General features: G+C 40.3%; 1 protein-coding gene across 2 annotated transcripts; it reads left to right on the plus strand.

Moving 5' to 3' along the window:
• The first annotated feature begins 8697 nt into the window (after positions 1-8697).
• PIGM (phosphatidylinositol glycan anchor biosynthesis class M) lies at positions 8698-16055 on the plus strand. Of its 2 annotated transcripts, none has more exons than XM_053605915.1 (2): positions 8698-9466; positions 14578-16055. In XM_053605915.1, exons 1-2 carry the CDS (start codon positions 8844-8846, stop codon positions 14744-14746), a joined length of 792 nt encoding a protein of 263 aa, XP_053461890.1. In that variant the 5' UTR covers positions 8698-8843; the 3' UTR covers positions 14747-16055. The 2 variants fall into 2 exon arrangements, with proteins under 2 accessions (XP_053461890.1, XP_053461891.1); XM_053605916.1 differs by having other exon boundaries at positions 14582-16055.
• The last annotated feature ends 1125 nt before the right edge of the window (positions 16056-17180 follow it).

Raw genomic sequence — 17180 nt, forward strand, 5'->3', positions numbered from 1 at the left:
TATATACATGCATTTGTGTGCAGAGCCTTGCAGAAAACTCATAAAATGTGGAGGCTAAACCCTTGCTCACAGCCTACCATAACTGTGCAAGGTCTTATTATATTGATGTCTCCTTGAACTCAACTAACTATATCTTGAAAATGAAGATCCTTTAGTCCCCACTTCCTGTAAACCACACCATTCCTCTCCAGCTGTCATGAAAACAAGAACCAGAAAAACTTGAAAATCTGAACAGAGCATAGAAGGCAAAGAGCCAGCTTTGCACTCTCAGCTTTATTCACATCAGACTCACCTGATTTCTTTCAATGTGTGAGGGCAAAATGTACTAACAGGGTGTGTGTGTGTGTGTGTGTGTGTGTGTGTGTTTTCTCCATTGGCAAGTTATCCTCCACTGGCTTCTTTTGCACACTGTTTCTCTCCTGAAAGAATTATTTTCTTCCCATTCCCCTGCTGTCTATTCTAAGCCCCAGGACTCTCAGATTCTTGGATAACAAAGTAAGAAGAGAACGTTTTCTGACTTACCCTCTTTGAATTGCCTCCATTATCCTGAGCTTTGCTCTAAGTTGCCCTTTAAATCATACTGTCCTACTAATGTGTTTGGGCATGTTCCATAAGTAGCCCCTTGGAACAATTCCTCTCACTCCCACCCTTAAATTGTTCTTTAAATGACAGTCTGTCTCCTTTGACCTGAAATCCTCTTTCAGGCAATAGGCCAAGCTTCATTAGCAATGAGGTCTGATTAAAAAATGGGCTCCCACACCAGCCATGGACTTGGAATGTCAAGAGTACTAGGGGCAGATTTAACGGGGTGTGTGTGTGTGTGTGTGTGTGTGTTCAGAAGATGGCCAAAACAAATGATGGGGGTGGACACCCAGGATGAAAAGATGGAAAAAAATAATGCAGGGGTGGGGGGAACCAGTGAAATCAATGAGACTCTTGAGTATCACTTGGGCTAGGAGATAAGAGGTGGGTGGAGGCTCAGGGAATTAGGATATGCCACATGTGAAAGGTTTATCTAAGGAGAAAGAAACAGAGATAATATATAGAAAGATGTATATAGATTTATATATGCCCAAATATACTGAATGTACAGAAAGGAAGTATTCAGAGACCTTAGCCTCGGTGGCAGATATCTTGTCCTGGTTACGGGGTAGGACACCAGATTTTCAGACTTAACAACCGGTGATCCTGGTTTCAGCATGGAAGGAAGACAGCTGATGAAGAATTTCAGGTTTGGCAATGGGAAGGCTGGAAGCTACTCTTCAGAAATAAAGAGGCATCCACCGAACCTGTGCTACTGATAGGACTGGGAAGTGAGGAGCAAGGAGGACACTGGGGAGGAGAGAAACTCCATCAGTGGAAATCTTGGAAAATCTACTACTTATGCTGTGTGTCCCTGTCCCAAGCAGCATCTTGCCACTGTAGCACCTTATAAAATAAAATAAAATAAAATACCTTTCATGTACCACTGTATTTCCCTTTCTTCCATAGAAGTGGGAGCAGCTGCAGCTCCAGCCCCTGGAATTAAATTGAGAAGCTGAATGCCTTGGTGTATGGGAGACACCACAGGGAAGCTCAACCCTAGAATCCAAATGCGAGGGCTGAAGAAATTGTTAGGCCCAAGATATTCCCAAGGCAGAGACCCAGTCCTCAATGTGGCTGCAAGCAGCCCAAAGAGAATGCCATCTATGCCAGAAGAATCCTGGCATTTGGGCACGAAGCGTTGTATTTTAGTTTTGATGCTTCTGTATGAAAATGGAGTGCAGCCATCAGCTGCCTTAGGGGTTGGTGTGGTTTCATGAGAGGCTTCTGAAATCCCTGCATTCTGCTTCACTTCATTATCCCCTCTTCCCCCATCAGCTAATAGGACCACCCAGGGATTTCACTATGAGGTCTGAGCAGCACAAAGAAGCCAGTTATATTATTGTTATAAGCCAGGGACACTGAGCCCTCCCCAAGGCTGCTACCCTGGTCCTCTAGTCCTGCTAGCTAACCTAGTTTATTTGTAAAATAACACACTACCTTTGCTGTAAAGTTAGCATGCGCCTCCAGGCTCAGTGACGGCCAACTCTACAGAAGCAGACATCTCTAGGGATGGTTTTTCCATTCATTGCATTCAAGACTAAACCAGGTCAAATGTACCTGGGAAAAAAAGGTGTGAGGTTTTTTTGGTTTATTTTATTTCTGTCTGTTCAGAACAAGCTACTAAATAAAATGGATGCCTCTGTGGTTGTCATTCTAGCTTCTTTTAGAAATCTAAACCAATGCTGTTATCAAGGTCTGAGTTATACAGGCACACATATGGGAAAGAAGGGTTGACCTAGGCTGTGCAGACAGAACTGTGCGTGGCTAGGCCTCTTCCTTAACATGCTTTTCATTGATGATATCACCCATTCCTTCCACTCCTTTTGTATACCTCCCTCATTAACTTTAGGATTTTTTTAATTAAGTACCTTTCAAATTAAGTTTTTAAGGGACAACATTTAAAGGGACACGATTTTTCAGATTTAAACTGAAAATTAGCTCAGTTTATTGTTAATACAGCAAAGTCAAGTTACTTTGGATTCTGGGCTTTGTGCCTTTGGCCAGTGATCACAAGCTCAATTTCCCTTCTGTGCTATCACATAGACTTTTTGCCAGTTTTCCTTATATGTTCTCAAGGTTCTATATACCTATTCCCTTCTTGTCTATCAGGTAATTTCTCCCCCATATCTCAAATAAATGGATTTCTCTACTACCTTATCTATCACTAGTCTGAGAAAGGTCTGGTTGTCAATATCCAGCCCCACATTCTGAGGAGAAGCAACAGATCTTATAGTCACTGGCTCTTGTTCCCCAGAAATGGAAGGATAAACAAAGAGGGAGAAAATTGGATCACTAATCATCATAAAAACACTTATACAGGTTTGGTGCCTGTAGCTCAGCCACATACACCAGAGCTGGCAGGTTCGAACCCAGCCTGGGCCTGCCAAACGACGACAACTACAGCCAAAAAAAAAAAAAAAAAAAATAGCTAGGCACTGTGGCGGGAGCCTGTAGTCCCAGCTACTTGGGAGGCTGAGGCAAGAGAATCGCTTAAGCCCAAGAGTTTGAGGTTGCTATGAGCTGTGACACCAGGGCACTCTAACCAGGTGACATACTGAGACTCTGTCTCTAAAAAACTAACAAACAAACAAAAAACCCAGAACACTTATATACAACATTTAGAAAACACTACGTGAGGTATATAAGATACATAAAGTGGTGCTGGGCACAGTGGCTCAAGCCTGTAATCCTAGCACTCTGGGAGGCTGAGGCATGTGGATTGGTTGAGCTCAAGAGTTTGAGACCAGCCTGCACAAGAGACCCTATCTCTGAAACCAGCTGGGTGTTTTGGTGGGCACCTGTAGTCCCGGCTGCTCGGGAGGCTGAGGCAATAGGATTGCTTGAGCTTAAGAGTTTGAAGTTGCTGTGAGCTATGACATCATAGCACTCTACCCAGGGTAGAAAGGTGACACTCTTGTCTTAAAAAAAAAAATACATGAAACGTACAGTTCCTAAAAGGTTGAAGAAACCTACAAACTTGTGAGAAAAGAGAGATAAAATAACAAATAACATATAACAAATTAATGGTAAGGTATGTAATAACAAAGAGCATATACTAGTATCAGATACAGTATTCACAGCATGTTCTAAAAAAAGTGAGAACTCCATGGAAAATATGTCATAGGGACAGGCACTAGGCAAAGGATGGTATCAATCTAAGTGGTCTAGTTAGAACATATTTGACATAAGATTCAAGAAAAGTCAGCAAATATTTACTGGAGTTCCTATTACATGGAAGGTATCATTCAGCTAATGAAGAAGACATGGGCTCATGCCTGTAATTCCAGCACTCTGGGAGGCCAAGGTGGGTGGATTACCTGAACTCAGGAGTTCAAGAACAGCCTGAGCCAGAGAAATACCTTGTCTCTAAAAATAGCTGGGTGTTGTGGTGGGAGCCTGTAGTCCCAGCTACTTGGGAGGCTGAGGCAAGAGAATCATTTGAGCCCAGAGTTTGAGGTTTCTGTGAGCTGTGATGCCACAGCACTTTACCAAGGGCAAAAGAGTGAGACTCTGTCTCAAAAAAAAAAAGAAAGAAAGAAAGAAAGAAAGAAAGCAAGAAATAAAAGAAAAGAAATAGAAGACATGGTACATACCATCAGTGGGAGTACAAGAGTGGGGTTTTCCATCTGTTATTCCTTCTGTGCATCTTTCCTCACTATTGGCCAATCCCGAATCTGCTTAATTCTTACTATGCCATCTTATATCAAATCCTACTAAAAGATATAACACTTAACACAGCTGCAATTTTATGTTACTTGTGAATTTGTTTGACCAATGTTTCTCTTACTCACTAGACTTTATGTGTCAAGTGAATGGGATTCACATCAAGGGTTTTGTCACTACTACAGCTCAGCACCTCGCACAGTGCCCGGCATGTATAATGCTCAATAAGTGTCACAAGAGGGAAGGAATGGAAGTAAGGAAAGAACTTGCCTAAAGTATGCAGTGGAGCTGGCATATACTGATAAATAACCATATAAGATGTAGATAACATATTTCACAAAACATGAAATAATTAACTGTTAAAAAATAGAACAGACAATAAACATCACTGGGAAGGAGAGATCATTTCCACTGTTGAGTTCTAGGAAGAGTTTAGAGGAGCTGATGTTTGAGCTCAGCACTGAAGGACAAATAGTGTTTAAGTGAGAAGAAGTAGGATTCTTTGTGGGTGGTACAATATAAGCAAAGTATCATCGGAAATAAGCACAGGAATATTTAGGGAACAGATAGTAAACCTAGAACAGAAGGCTTTATAGGTAAATAAGTTGAAAAGTTAAAGTAAAGCTAGATAATGAAGAGTATGAAATGCCAGGCTACAGAGTTACTATTTTTTCTTGACGCAGAAGGTATTTGAGGAAGGAAAGAATCTAAGCAAAGCATTGTACTATTTATGAACATCAATTTAGCAGTAGAATTGAGACAGGAGACACTAAGCCAGGTAAGAGACTTTTAAAAGCTTGGGGGAAAGGTGATTATCATAGATCCTAGTATAGTACAGGTGTTTAATATATATTATTAAATTGAGCTATTGAAGGTCTGAACTAAGGTGCAGGATCCTGGGCATAGGAAGAATTAGGAGTGGATTGAAAAAAAGTTACAAAACAGGACATATGAACAAGATCTACCAAAAAAGTGTGTGAATTAATCAGGGTTCTAGCAGGAAACAGATGGTATTCTCAAAGGGCTAATTGGACATGTTTTAATAAGGGGATTATTTACAAAGGTGTGGGCAGGTTTAATAAATCAACAAGAGATAGTAAAGTGCAGTAAGACACCTTTACCAGCTTTAGACATGAAGGGGCAGTTACTGGAACCATGACAGGTGCACCTAAGGGAGAGCGCTATGGTTTCAAAAAGAGCTTTAGGTAGAGGAACTCAGACACTGCCAAAGATCTGCCAGTCCCTCCCATGGGATTATTCTGATAAGAAGCCTGACAACAAGGGAGACTGAGTGAAGCTGCCCATGAAGTGTAACCTCTCAGAGCATAGGTCAGGGTAAGAAAGAGGGACAGTGGATATGAAAGGATAACAAGAGCACATGCAGCATAGTGAACAAGGTCAAAGTCCTAAGAAATCTAGGGATGAGCTATACATATGTGTGCTCTCCCTGGCCATTGGCTCTAAAAAGGATGGAAATCTAGATGAAATACAGTGAAAGGGGGAATTAAGAAAGATTGTAAGTAATAGTCCAAGAGGTAAAATGAAAAGTTTAGGACTTGAAAAAATAATGTAGCTCTTTCAGGGAAAGGGGAGATGATAGAGTCCCTAAGAAAAAGCTCAACCTGAGGTCTACAGACTATGATGCCTCTATCCCAACTAGAAATAGTAACTAATGTTGGACTTCTCTGACCAATGTGTTTTATAGGACTCCAGTCTCTTCTTCATTCCCATGACTACTATCTACACCTCGCTCCTTTAACTGACTTCAGTCACATGCTTACTTTCTTTTGATTAGTTGTTTCCTTATGGACCCCAATTTGGTACCTCCTGTCTCTACAATGTCAACCATATTGGGACAGATTGGCTGAGGTCTTTCTGCCATACCATCAGCCAGAAGAATCCTTAGTTAATTTTCAGACATCTACTTCCCATATTTTCTACCTTCTGGGGCTAAGCTTTACTTATCTATCACTTGCAGAGGAAAAGAATAAATCAGAGATGGAGTCACACTAAGAGAGAATATCAGAAAGACTTAGACAAGAGATCAAAGAGAGGAGACAGAAAAATTCGAATTCATAATCAACATTTTATTGGCAAGTCAGCCACACAGTGATTAAGACACTCTGGGTCAGACAGATTGGATTTTAAGTTCCAGCTATACCACTAGTTAGCTATGTAACTTAGGAAAATTACTTACTCTACATGAGCCTTGATTTATGTGTAAAGGTGGGGACATCTACCTTACATAAAACGTTTTTAGTACAATGCCTGGTACAATGCAAGTAAGTTCTCAATGAATACGGCTATTATAAATCATCATTATCATAATTATTATCATCTCAATGGTGATGTGCTGCCACTGTGTAAATGGCCAATGTACTGCAAGGAAAAAAATGGTTAGAATTATCCACCTAATTATATCAAGGCATAATTATTTCCCCCTGGATATATAATTAAACCAAGGCATATAAAAGGACAGAGAGCAGAATGAATGTGAAATGTGTAAGATTAATATGGTTTGTCCAAAGAATAACTGTGAACTGTAGGATGGAGGAGTGGAGGGTAGTCCTGAGAGCTGCATGTTCAGACCAGATGAAGTCACCTCCTCTCTATATGCTAGTCTAAGAAGACTTACCTTAGGAAGCAGGCTCAACCTGTAAAATCAAGTCAGTCAGTATTTACTAAACATACCATGTACCTAAGAATACAATAAATTATGAGGAACTGAAAAATATTAAGGGTGAGATATAACTCCTACCCTCAAGAACCCCACAATCTCATTGAGAGGTCTATGAATATGATATAAAATAAAGTATCAAATTCTGTAATGGAGACTGTAGGTGCAATAAGTGACCACAGAAGGGAAAGAGCTAATGGGCTGGAGTCCTTAGTGAGCAATTCATGGGAGTAGGGTTGGAGTGGGGTGGGTGAAGGGGAGGCAGACCTGGACATGGTAAAGGATATTTGAAAAGGAAAAGAACTGGGGGCACTCCATGGGTGCCACTCTAGAAGTATTCTGATAGGAGGAATGTACAAAATCAATTCAACTTTTACTGAATGACTACTACTATGTCTAAATTTGATACTATGTTAGGTGCTGAAATACAGAAAAGAACATTATCTCTGTTTTCAAGGACCTCAAAGTGCCCTGATGGAAAACTAGGAGAGAGAAATAAACAAAAAAATCCCAGTTATTACAAAGTAGCATGACAAATGCTGTAATGAAAGAATGACCAGCAAGTTTTGGAGCACTGGGATGACAGACACTGGACACGACATTTGCATGTCAGGACAGGGTATTCTGTATGAGTAATTTTCTGGAACTCAGATCCCTTCTGGCACAGTCCAGCTGACCTCAGACAGTGGAAAGGAACAGCATCTAAATCCCTCTGCAAAAAGTCAGCTGAGAGGTAGGATAAGCTTTTTGGAGTTAACATTTAAGCTGAGGCGTGAAGAGTAGGTATCTGCCAGGGTGACGCAGGAGGGCAACTTTGGCAGAAGAAATTGCAAACACAAATGTACTGAGCCAAGGCCTGACAAAGTTTAGGAATTCAGTGAAGCTGCCCTGTCCCCCTTCCCATCTCTTCCACTTAGTTTTGTTGGATGAAATATAAGCTACCCCTAAAACCCAAATCTCAGAAAACTGTGAACTAAAATAAAATCTTAACCACCTCCCTTGAGAAGCACCGCCGTTTTGGCCCAAGCCAATGCACACCTTCCACGTATTGATTTAAGACTTTACCTGTAACTCCTATCTTCCTGAAATGTATAAAACCAAACTGTAACCCCACTACCAGGAGTACTTGCTCAAGGCTTCTTGGGCGTGGCTTCGGGTCATGCTCCTCAAATTTTACAGAGTATGGCTTCCTTTCCGAGGACATAACCAACTAGTAATTTTTTTATTTTTTTTGTTTTTGGCCAGGGCTGGGTTTGAACCCGCCACCTCCGGCATATGGGGCTGGTGCCCTACTCCTTTGAGCCACAGGAGCTGCCCCCAACTAGTAATTTTTAAATGTAAGTATGCCCCACGTGTTGCACGGGACACACACATGCTGGGTTCCTTTTAACGCATCCTTTCCGGGCTCAGGGAGCACAGACCTCCGTTAATACCCGCAAGCTGGTGGAGTTAAAACATGAGGAAAATAAAAAAAAAAAAAACATTTATTTTCCTTTCACTAGTACATTTTTCACACTCAGTCCCCAGGTCGGAGCTGGGGAACTAGGGGCTGGTTACTCACAAAAAAAAAAAAAAAAAGCGCACTCCGCTCCGCAAAAATACCAGCCAGCTCCAGCTTTCCCGCCTACCCAGGGAACGGAAATCCCGCCTCCTCCGGACCAAGAAGCGGAAGCGAGGCAGCCAATCGCGGAGAAGGCAATTCTCCCACTGGGACAACAGAGAGCCTGGCTGGGAACCTGCTACCGGAAGCAGGGAGGGGGCGGGGCTTGATGCCGGAAGTGATAGTCCCGCAGTTGCAGCGGTTGGATCGCCGGCAGGTGGGAGATGCGCTGCCGACCTGAGCCGGAGAACCAAAGCGCTGGTTAGGGGTGCGAAGGCAATTGGAGCCGGGGCTGAGCGGCTGTCGCACAGTCAGGTCATGGGCTCGACCAAGCACTGGGGAGAATGGTTCTTGAACCTGCGGGTGCCCCCCGCCGGGGTATTTGGCGTGGCCTTTCTTGCCCGAGTTGCCCTGGTTTTCTACGGGGTCTTCCAGGACCGGACCCTGCGTGTGAGGTATACAGACATAGACTACCAGGTCTTCACAGACGCCGCGCGCTTCATCACGGAACGGCATTCTCCTTACCTGCGGGCGACGTACCGGTACACGCCCCTGCTAGGTTGGCTCCTCACTCCCAACATCTACTTCAACGAACTCTTTGGAAAGTTTCTCTTCATCAGCTGTGACCTCCTCACCGCATTCCTTCTCTACCGCCTGCTGCTTCTGAAAGGGCTGGGGCGCCGCCAGGCTTGTGGCTACTGTGTCTTTTGGCTTCTTAACCCCCTACCTATGGCAGTGTCCAGCCGAGGCAATGCTGACTCGATCGTCGCTTCCCTGGTCCTTATGGTCCTGTACTTAATAAAGAAAAGACTGGTCGCATGCGCAGCTGTGTTCTATGGTTTCGCGGTGCATATGAAGATGTATCCTGTGACCTATATCCTTCCCATAGCCCTACACCTGCTTCCAGAGCGCGACAGTGACGAAGGCTTCCGTCAATCCCGGTATTCTTTTCAGGCTCGTTTGTACGAATTCCTGAAGAGGCTGTGCAGTTGGGCTGTGTTGCTCTTCGTAGCAGTTGCTGGACTCACATTTTTTGCCCTGAGCTTTGGTTTTTACTATAAATATGGTTGGGAATTTTTGGAGCATACTTACTTTTACCACTTGACTAGGCGGGATATCCGTCACAACTTTTCTCCATACTTCTACATGTTGTATTTGACTGCAGAGAGCAAGTGGAGTTTTACCCTGGGAATTGCCGCATTCCTGCCACAGTTCATCTTGCTCTCAGCTGTGTCTTTCGCCTATCACAGAGACCTTGTCTTTTGTTGTTTTCTTCACACATCCGTTTTTGTGACCTTTAACAAAGTCTGCACCTCTCAGTACTTTCTTTGGTATCTCTGTTTACTGCCCCTTGTGATGCCACAAGTCAGGATGCCTTGGAAAAGAGCCATTGTTCTCCTAATGTTATGGTTTATAGGGCAGGCCTTATGGCTAGCTCCTGCATATGTTCTAGAGTTTCAAGGAAAAAACACCTTTCTATTTATTTGGTTAGCTGGTTTATTCTTCCTTCTTATCAACTGTTGCATCCTGATTCAGATTATTTCCCATTACAAGGAAGAACCCCTGGTAGAGAGAATCAAATATGAATAATGTATGTTCCGTATTTTATGGCACTATTACATTCTGATGTGGACCCGAGGAGAGCTTTGGAAAATTGTTCTGAACATTCTATGCACTCTAGTGAAAGTTTTCATGTTCCAATAGAAGTTATAAAACCTATGTTTGCCATATATATAAATGTGACACAATACTTGAGGTTCACCCTCTAAGAAATCTTAGGACTCAGTTATGTGGGACATGATGGGAAGTAAATGTTACTTGTTTGAAATTGGGAGGACTGGTGAAACTATGAGATGCTCCTATGTGAAAGAGTCTTAAAGTAGAAAAATAGAGGATTATAGAGGCATAAAGTTTAAGCCAGTATTTGGCGCACACTTACTTTTACCACCTGACTAGACAGGTTATACTGTGTTACTGTTTTGAGTTTTATCTTATCTTTTAACCCCCCCTTTCTTTCTAAAGCTTTCCTGACAGCTGTGAAAATTCATAAAGTATTCCTGAAGTACAGATTTTTTTACATATTAGTACTACAATGCTTAGTTGGGAAAGTTTTAAAATTCTGTATTAAATGTGGGGGCTTAGAAGATAAATAATCCAAAGAGTTTACATTGTAATCATGTTTCATGTATGTGTTTTTCAATGCTCAGTCCCACTGGTATTAGACTGCCATTTGGTTTTATACAAAAAGTATTAAATTTAAATTCATTCATCTTTATGCTTGAGCTATTACATTTTTGAAAATACCATCTTGCTTTTTATGTTTGACATCTCTAAACACACAAAACTAGTAGGACATTTTAGTATACTCCCCTTTGTTTTTAAGTTTCTGGTTGCTAAAAACAATTTCTCATGTAGAATTTTAGTCAAGTGTTATCTGTGTTATAAAAATAAGTAGTGGTAGATTTTTGGTGATAAAACATTAAATTGTTAGTAAACCATTTCTTAACTTAAAAAAAAAAAAACTTATAAAAATTGCCTGGTGGAAATGGAGATGTGTGAGGAAGACTGAAAAGCATGAGAAGCATTCTAAAGAGCCGATGGTCTTCAAGTCCTGACAATTGAGCAGGTGGAGATTGTGGAAACAAGGCTTTAGTGGACACGTCTGTTTCCCTTATTGCTGTAATATTTCTGGGGGAAAAATGCTTTGAGTTCAAACAAGCATTGTAAAAAAAATTCTTTTTTTTTTTTTTTAAACATAGCCCATGTAGGTTTGGGACTACCTAACTCTCTAAAGTACTGTAGCAATATATAATTATGATTTTGTGATTGCAGTTTTAAAAGATGAGTAATGGGGCTGGGTATGGTGGCTTATGCCTGTAATCCTAGCACTCTGGGAGGCTGAGGCAGGTGGATTGCTTGAGCTCACGGGTTTGGGACCAACCTGAGCAAGAGCAAGACGCCTGCCTCTAAAAATAGCTGGGCGTTGTAGGTGCCTATAGTCCAGCTACTAGGGAGGCTGAGGCAAGAGAATCATTTGAGCCCAAGAGTTTGAGGTTGCTGTGAGCTATGATGCTACAGCACTCTACTAAGGGTGACAAAATAAGATTGTCTCAGAAAAATAAATAAATAAATAAAAGATCAGTAATTTAACAAACTATTTCACAGTTAAAAAAAAAAAAAAAAAGGCTGGGCTTTGTGTGCACTTGTAGTCCTGGCTACTTGGAAGGCTGAGGTGGGAGGATCACTTGAGCCCAGTAGTTCATAGCTAGCCTGGGCAACATAGCTAGATGACTCCATCTCAAAACCACCCCCCGAATAAAGTACCAGAGAAATGGTATATTTCATGCCAATTCAGCCCTAAAAAATCCTTTCAGAGAGAGATGTCTATAGGCTGTTGATAATTAAGAATGCTATTACTGGCAGTATTTCTTTGATGGATACCTTCTGGTACATGCCACTACAGTGGGTAGTTTCTCTTGGGCTCTTGTTTGGGTGAAAATAGCTGTCAGTTGTTGAGAACAGTAACCTTCCTTAGAAGATCTAGTTTCACATCCCACCTTAGGTCTTATCTTGAAGTCTCTTTGTATGTGATTGTTTACCAGTGGCCTTCCAGCTGTGGTATTCTGACTCCCTCCCCATTCTTTTGTAATAATTAAAAAATAATGTTTTTGATAGGCAAGGGAAGGGGTGGAAAACAAATAGAATTTCATTATCCCAAAATATTAATAGTTGCCTTTTTTTGTATTCTTGACTTTTTAATAATTATATTTACTTGGCAGGGTTTTTTTTGTTGTTGTTGTTGTTTTTTAACATTCTTTGTTGTGGCTTACTCTTCATACTTATCATTGAGATTGCTGGACATTATGTGGCTGTTCACGTTGTACTTGCATCATTCTTTCCCTATTAGAACTTGAGGTTGCTTTTTATTTTTAATATTCTAAACAAGATGGTAAGCATTTTCTGTGTTTTAGATCATTCCCCTAGGACATTCTTAGAAGTCAACAAATTTCAGCTAGGATCTTTGGAGAGAACTTTAACTCCAGATCCTGTAGGCAATTCCTTTTTAAAAGACAAGTAGATGTTTCTTAAAAGAAGCAGAGGGTATTTTGAAGTTTAGATGCTGCAAAACATCTGGTATGTTAACTTGAGAAATGATTTAATTTGACTCCTTGGGGAATTTTAATTTTTCAATTTAGTTTGGTTTTCTGGTTTTGTAAAATTTTTTGGGGAGGGACTTCTTTTCACTTGTAATCCATTTGGTTTCCTTATTAGTCCTTTGAAAGAGTCCTTTAAAAATTGCATAGGACTTTGGCTTATTTTCTACATAATTTATTTTCTTTTTATAACACCCCTTAAAATCAATGTGGCCATTTATAGATAAGCTTTAATTATTAGATTAAGAGGAATGGTTCTCATATTAGTCTGTGTTCCGAACAGAGGGAACAACATAAGTTATTTTCTTCTATTATATAATTGCCTTTTCAATATCTTTGAAATGTGGTCCTTAATTAGCCTTAGAAGAATTTCCTAATGTGGTCCTTGGAAAGGCCAGTACCCCACCTCCCACCGGCCCCCCCCCCACACACACACATACTCCCCTGAAGAGGTGTTAGTTACCAATTTATCATCTGGACTCTTATAAGTGACATAAAATTATTTCACTCTTATAAGTGACATAAAATTATTATAACTTGTCTTTTAGTTAACTTGCGACTGAATATAGTTATTTCTCTAATATCAACTGTTTCAAGCATTACCATCCGTACTATGAGTGGAAAAGGACAAAGATGGAACATTTTACCTGGGATAGTCCCTAAATGCAGTGTCTTGTTTTTTTCTTCAGTGTTTCTTATGAATTATTTTAAACATTACCCCTATAGCCATCATCTAAGTTTAACAACTAATATTTTGCCATATTTGCTTTGTATGTATCATTTTATTATTTATATGTATAATTTTTTTCTGAACCATGTGACCTTGCAAATATCATTTGCATCATTGATGCAAAGGCACATCAGCATATATCTCCTGACAATGTGTTTCTTACACAACCATGGTGCCATTTTCTAGGGTAATTTAACATCCTGTCAGTTTTCAGATTTCTCCAGTTACTTTGTGTTTAACCTTAAAAGAACAGACCAATCTTGGATCTTGAAGATTTTTTGAGAGAAAGCATGATAGATAATCCATAATGAAGATGTTTGCATCTTTTTCTAAATTTTTTCTTTATCTAGAGAAAAACACAAGACCAGGTTTATTTCATACAATATTATTCACACATTTTTTCATTTTCTAATTTATACATAAAATACAAAGAAGTGAAGTTAACATTATTTCATATGAACCAATAAGAGCCAGGACTTAGACAAACTGGTCTAGAAACAGTTCTAAATTTTTTTTTCTTTATTTTTTTTATTAAATCATAGCTGTGTACATTGATATGATTAAATTTTTTAAGCAAAGAGAACTAAGGGGTTTACCCTTCATCACAGTTGAACAAATGATTCTGTGTGTGAATTTTTTCTGTCTCCCTCCTAAAAAAAACTTAGGGTGGTAATCCCTATGTTTTCCAGGTAAAAGATTATACACATTTGGATTCTTAATATCCAGCCCTTTTGCCCTCCAACAATAGCTGATTAACTTATTTTACATCTGATGATGTTTAAGTTTTTCACAACCAATTGTACCTAGTCCGCCATATATAGTTGTATTTAGTTTTCGCAGCAAACCACTTCAACATTGATATCTAACTATAGGTAAACAAAGAGGCTCAAAGATTAAATGAATTGCTAATAAGTAGCAGAGCTAGTGCATTCCCTCTCCCCCTACTTTTTTCATTATATTATGTTTTGGATTTTTTCAGAGTACCCAGAACTAGCAAATGAAGACTGCTACAAAATAAATGGAACTCAATACCAGCTCTGACAAATGTCTTGTCCCTTTGTCCTTTCTAATTGTTCAGGTGTTTGCTTAAGGGGCAGTCTTTTTCATCTGTCCCAAGTTTTTGTTGTCTCTAAATTATTTTCTTTCTTTCTTTTCTTTTTTTTTTGAGACAGAGCCTCAAGCTGTCGCCCTGGGTAGAGTACTGTAGCATCACAGTTCACAGCAACCTCCAACTCCTGGGCTCAAGCGATTCTCCTGCCTCCGCCTCCGAAGTAGCTGGGACTACAGGTGCCTGCCACAACGTCCACCTATTTTTTGGTTGCAGCCATCACTGTTGATTGGTGGGCCCAGGGCTGGATTCGAATCCACCAGCTCAGGTGTATGTGGCTGGCACCTTAACCGCTTGAGCCACAGGTGCCGAGCCCCAAATTATTTTCTTTAATGATTCCAGATTTTAACAATCCTTGCCCACATTCAAACCTTCTCTCACCAAATTGTATGATTTCTTTGTACTGCTGGCTTCATCATATCCCTTCCCTTCATTGCCTGGTCTAAGAAGTTGATTTGCTCAATCACATCTTAGTCCAACGGTTTGTAAATCAAGCTGTGGAGAGTATGTGACCAGCATTTTCACAGGGTAGAAATATTAAATCACTGTTAAATATTTCTTGCTGTGCAGTGTGCATTCTGCACTGTGCAATGACACTGTTAAAAGTCATCCCAGACTGATAGTGTGATGTGAGACAGCATTGACTCAGCTTAGATTTAAATTCCTGTGTGCAGCCTTGAGCAAGATTATCATAACTAGATACATTAGCTTTCTGTTTGCGAAATGGAGTGATATCATCTTTATAGAATTGTAAGGATCAAATGTTTGAATTTGCCCACGGTGATTATGCTGATAAGGAACAAGCCACTCCTTTAAAGAAAGAACTCTTTGGGGACTCTAGAGTTAACCCCTCACCCCAGCCAGTCTAATAGTTATAGGCAAGAAACCTGGATTTACAGAAAATAATTGTTTTAGGGTGGCACCTATGGCTCAAGGAGTAGGGTGCTGGTCCCATGTGCCAGAGGTGGTGGGTTCAAACCCAGCCCTGGCCAAAAACCACAAAAAAAAAAAGAAAGAAAATAATTGTTTTAATTACTTGTTACTATAAAACTTATTCCTTCTCACCTTGATCTGGTTCTTTGAAAAGATAGTAAGGCTTACATGTGATGATGTATGGACAGATTCTTCAGATGTCTGGTTCAGGCTGGACACTTGTACTTGTGTATTCCTGTCATACATTAGCTGACTCTATGCAGTGGAATTTGGTTTATGTTCTAAAATTACACCACTTCTTTTCTTCATTGTGTCAAGGGGGATATTCAGGAGTTGGTGTTCTGGAGATGGATGCACATGTCTTCTGTGGGGTCAGAAGCATCACAATAGCATGAGCATTTATTCAGCATTGAACTACAGCCATTCATTTAGTAAAAAACAAGCTTTCATACTCATTATCCTGAATAGAAAGCAGACAAAATGGGAATATTTCTAGCCCCTCAAACACTCTGCTAATTGCTGTGTCTGCTGTGTAAAATGAAATGACACAGTGACTATTTAAAAATAATTTGGAGCATGAATATTTGAAGCTCAGTTTATTTTATGAAGGAAATTTATGATCTTTGCTGTCCATTCTTTTGGCAGCTATTTATAGCTCCAGCCCTGTGTCAAGTCCTGTAATAGATGAGTAACACGAAGTCCGTGCTCTTAAAGAGTTAACAATAAAAACAGAAATATACTCATTCTTACCACTGACTTTAAGCAAAAAGAAAAAGAAAAACATACCCAAGTATAATAAAATGTCATATAAGACCCTATTAAGTTCTACAACAATGCTGTGATTTGTAAAATGGAGTGAGGGTAGGGAGGTGTAGAGGTTATCATATTCCTATTTTACAGATAAGAAAGTTGAACTCAGAAACAAGTGACTTTCCAAGGCCAAACAGCTGGTTAATGACAAGTCTAGGTTCTTGTCAGTTCTGATTCTAATTCTGCTTTATATCACAAGTCCTTTTTTTTTTACAGTTTTTGGCTGGGCCAAAACTGGGTTTGAACCCACCACCTCCGGCATATATGGGGCCGGCACCCTACTCCTTTGAGCCACAGGTGCCGCCCAAGCCCTTTTTAATGCTGTATGATCACAGGAGATTACAGTAGAAAACTTATTTAGCAGATGGCTTCATTTAGCAAACTGCTTAGCAAAAGGCCCTGAGTGTTTTCTGTGTGCCAGGCATTGTCCTAGGTGTTGTAGATGCAGCTGTGAGTGAGGCAAAGACCTTCATGGAATTTACATTTCCATGAATAAGCAGAGAATAACCAAATACGGGATTATGATGGTTGTCATAAAGAAAAATAAGGCAAGCTAAAGCAGCAAGGAAGGGGACTGTGTGCTATTTTAGGTGAAGGGATTAGGGAAGACATCTTGATAAGGTGGCACTTGAGCAGAGACCTGGGAAGTGAAGACAGACCACTATCCGATACCTTGCTGAGCAAAAATCAGTGCAGAGGCCCTCAGAGGGGAAGGAGCCTGGTGTATTTAAAGAACAGTGACAAGGTCAGTCTGATTGGAGTAAGGAGCAACCAGTATCTAATTCACATTATCCAGCAGAACAGCACCAGTGCTGGGTGAAAAATATAATTCACATGAGTATTTTTATTGGTCTATCTATAATACAATAAGTTTGGGCCTATTTTTTTTCCCTGACTTCTGAGCACATGCTAATTTGTAA

Source organism: Nycticebus coucang, chromosome 10, assembly GCF_027406575.1.
Source record: "Nycticebus coucang isolate mNycCou1 chromosome 10, mNycCou1.pri, whole genome shotgun sequence".
NCBI lineage: Eukaryota > Metazoa > Chordata > Mammalia > Primates > Lorisidae > Nycticebus > Nycticebus coucang.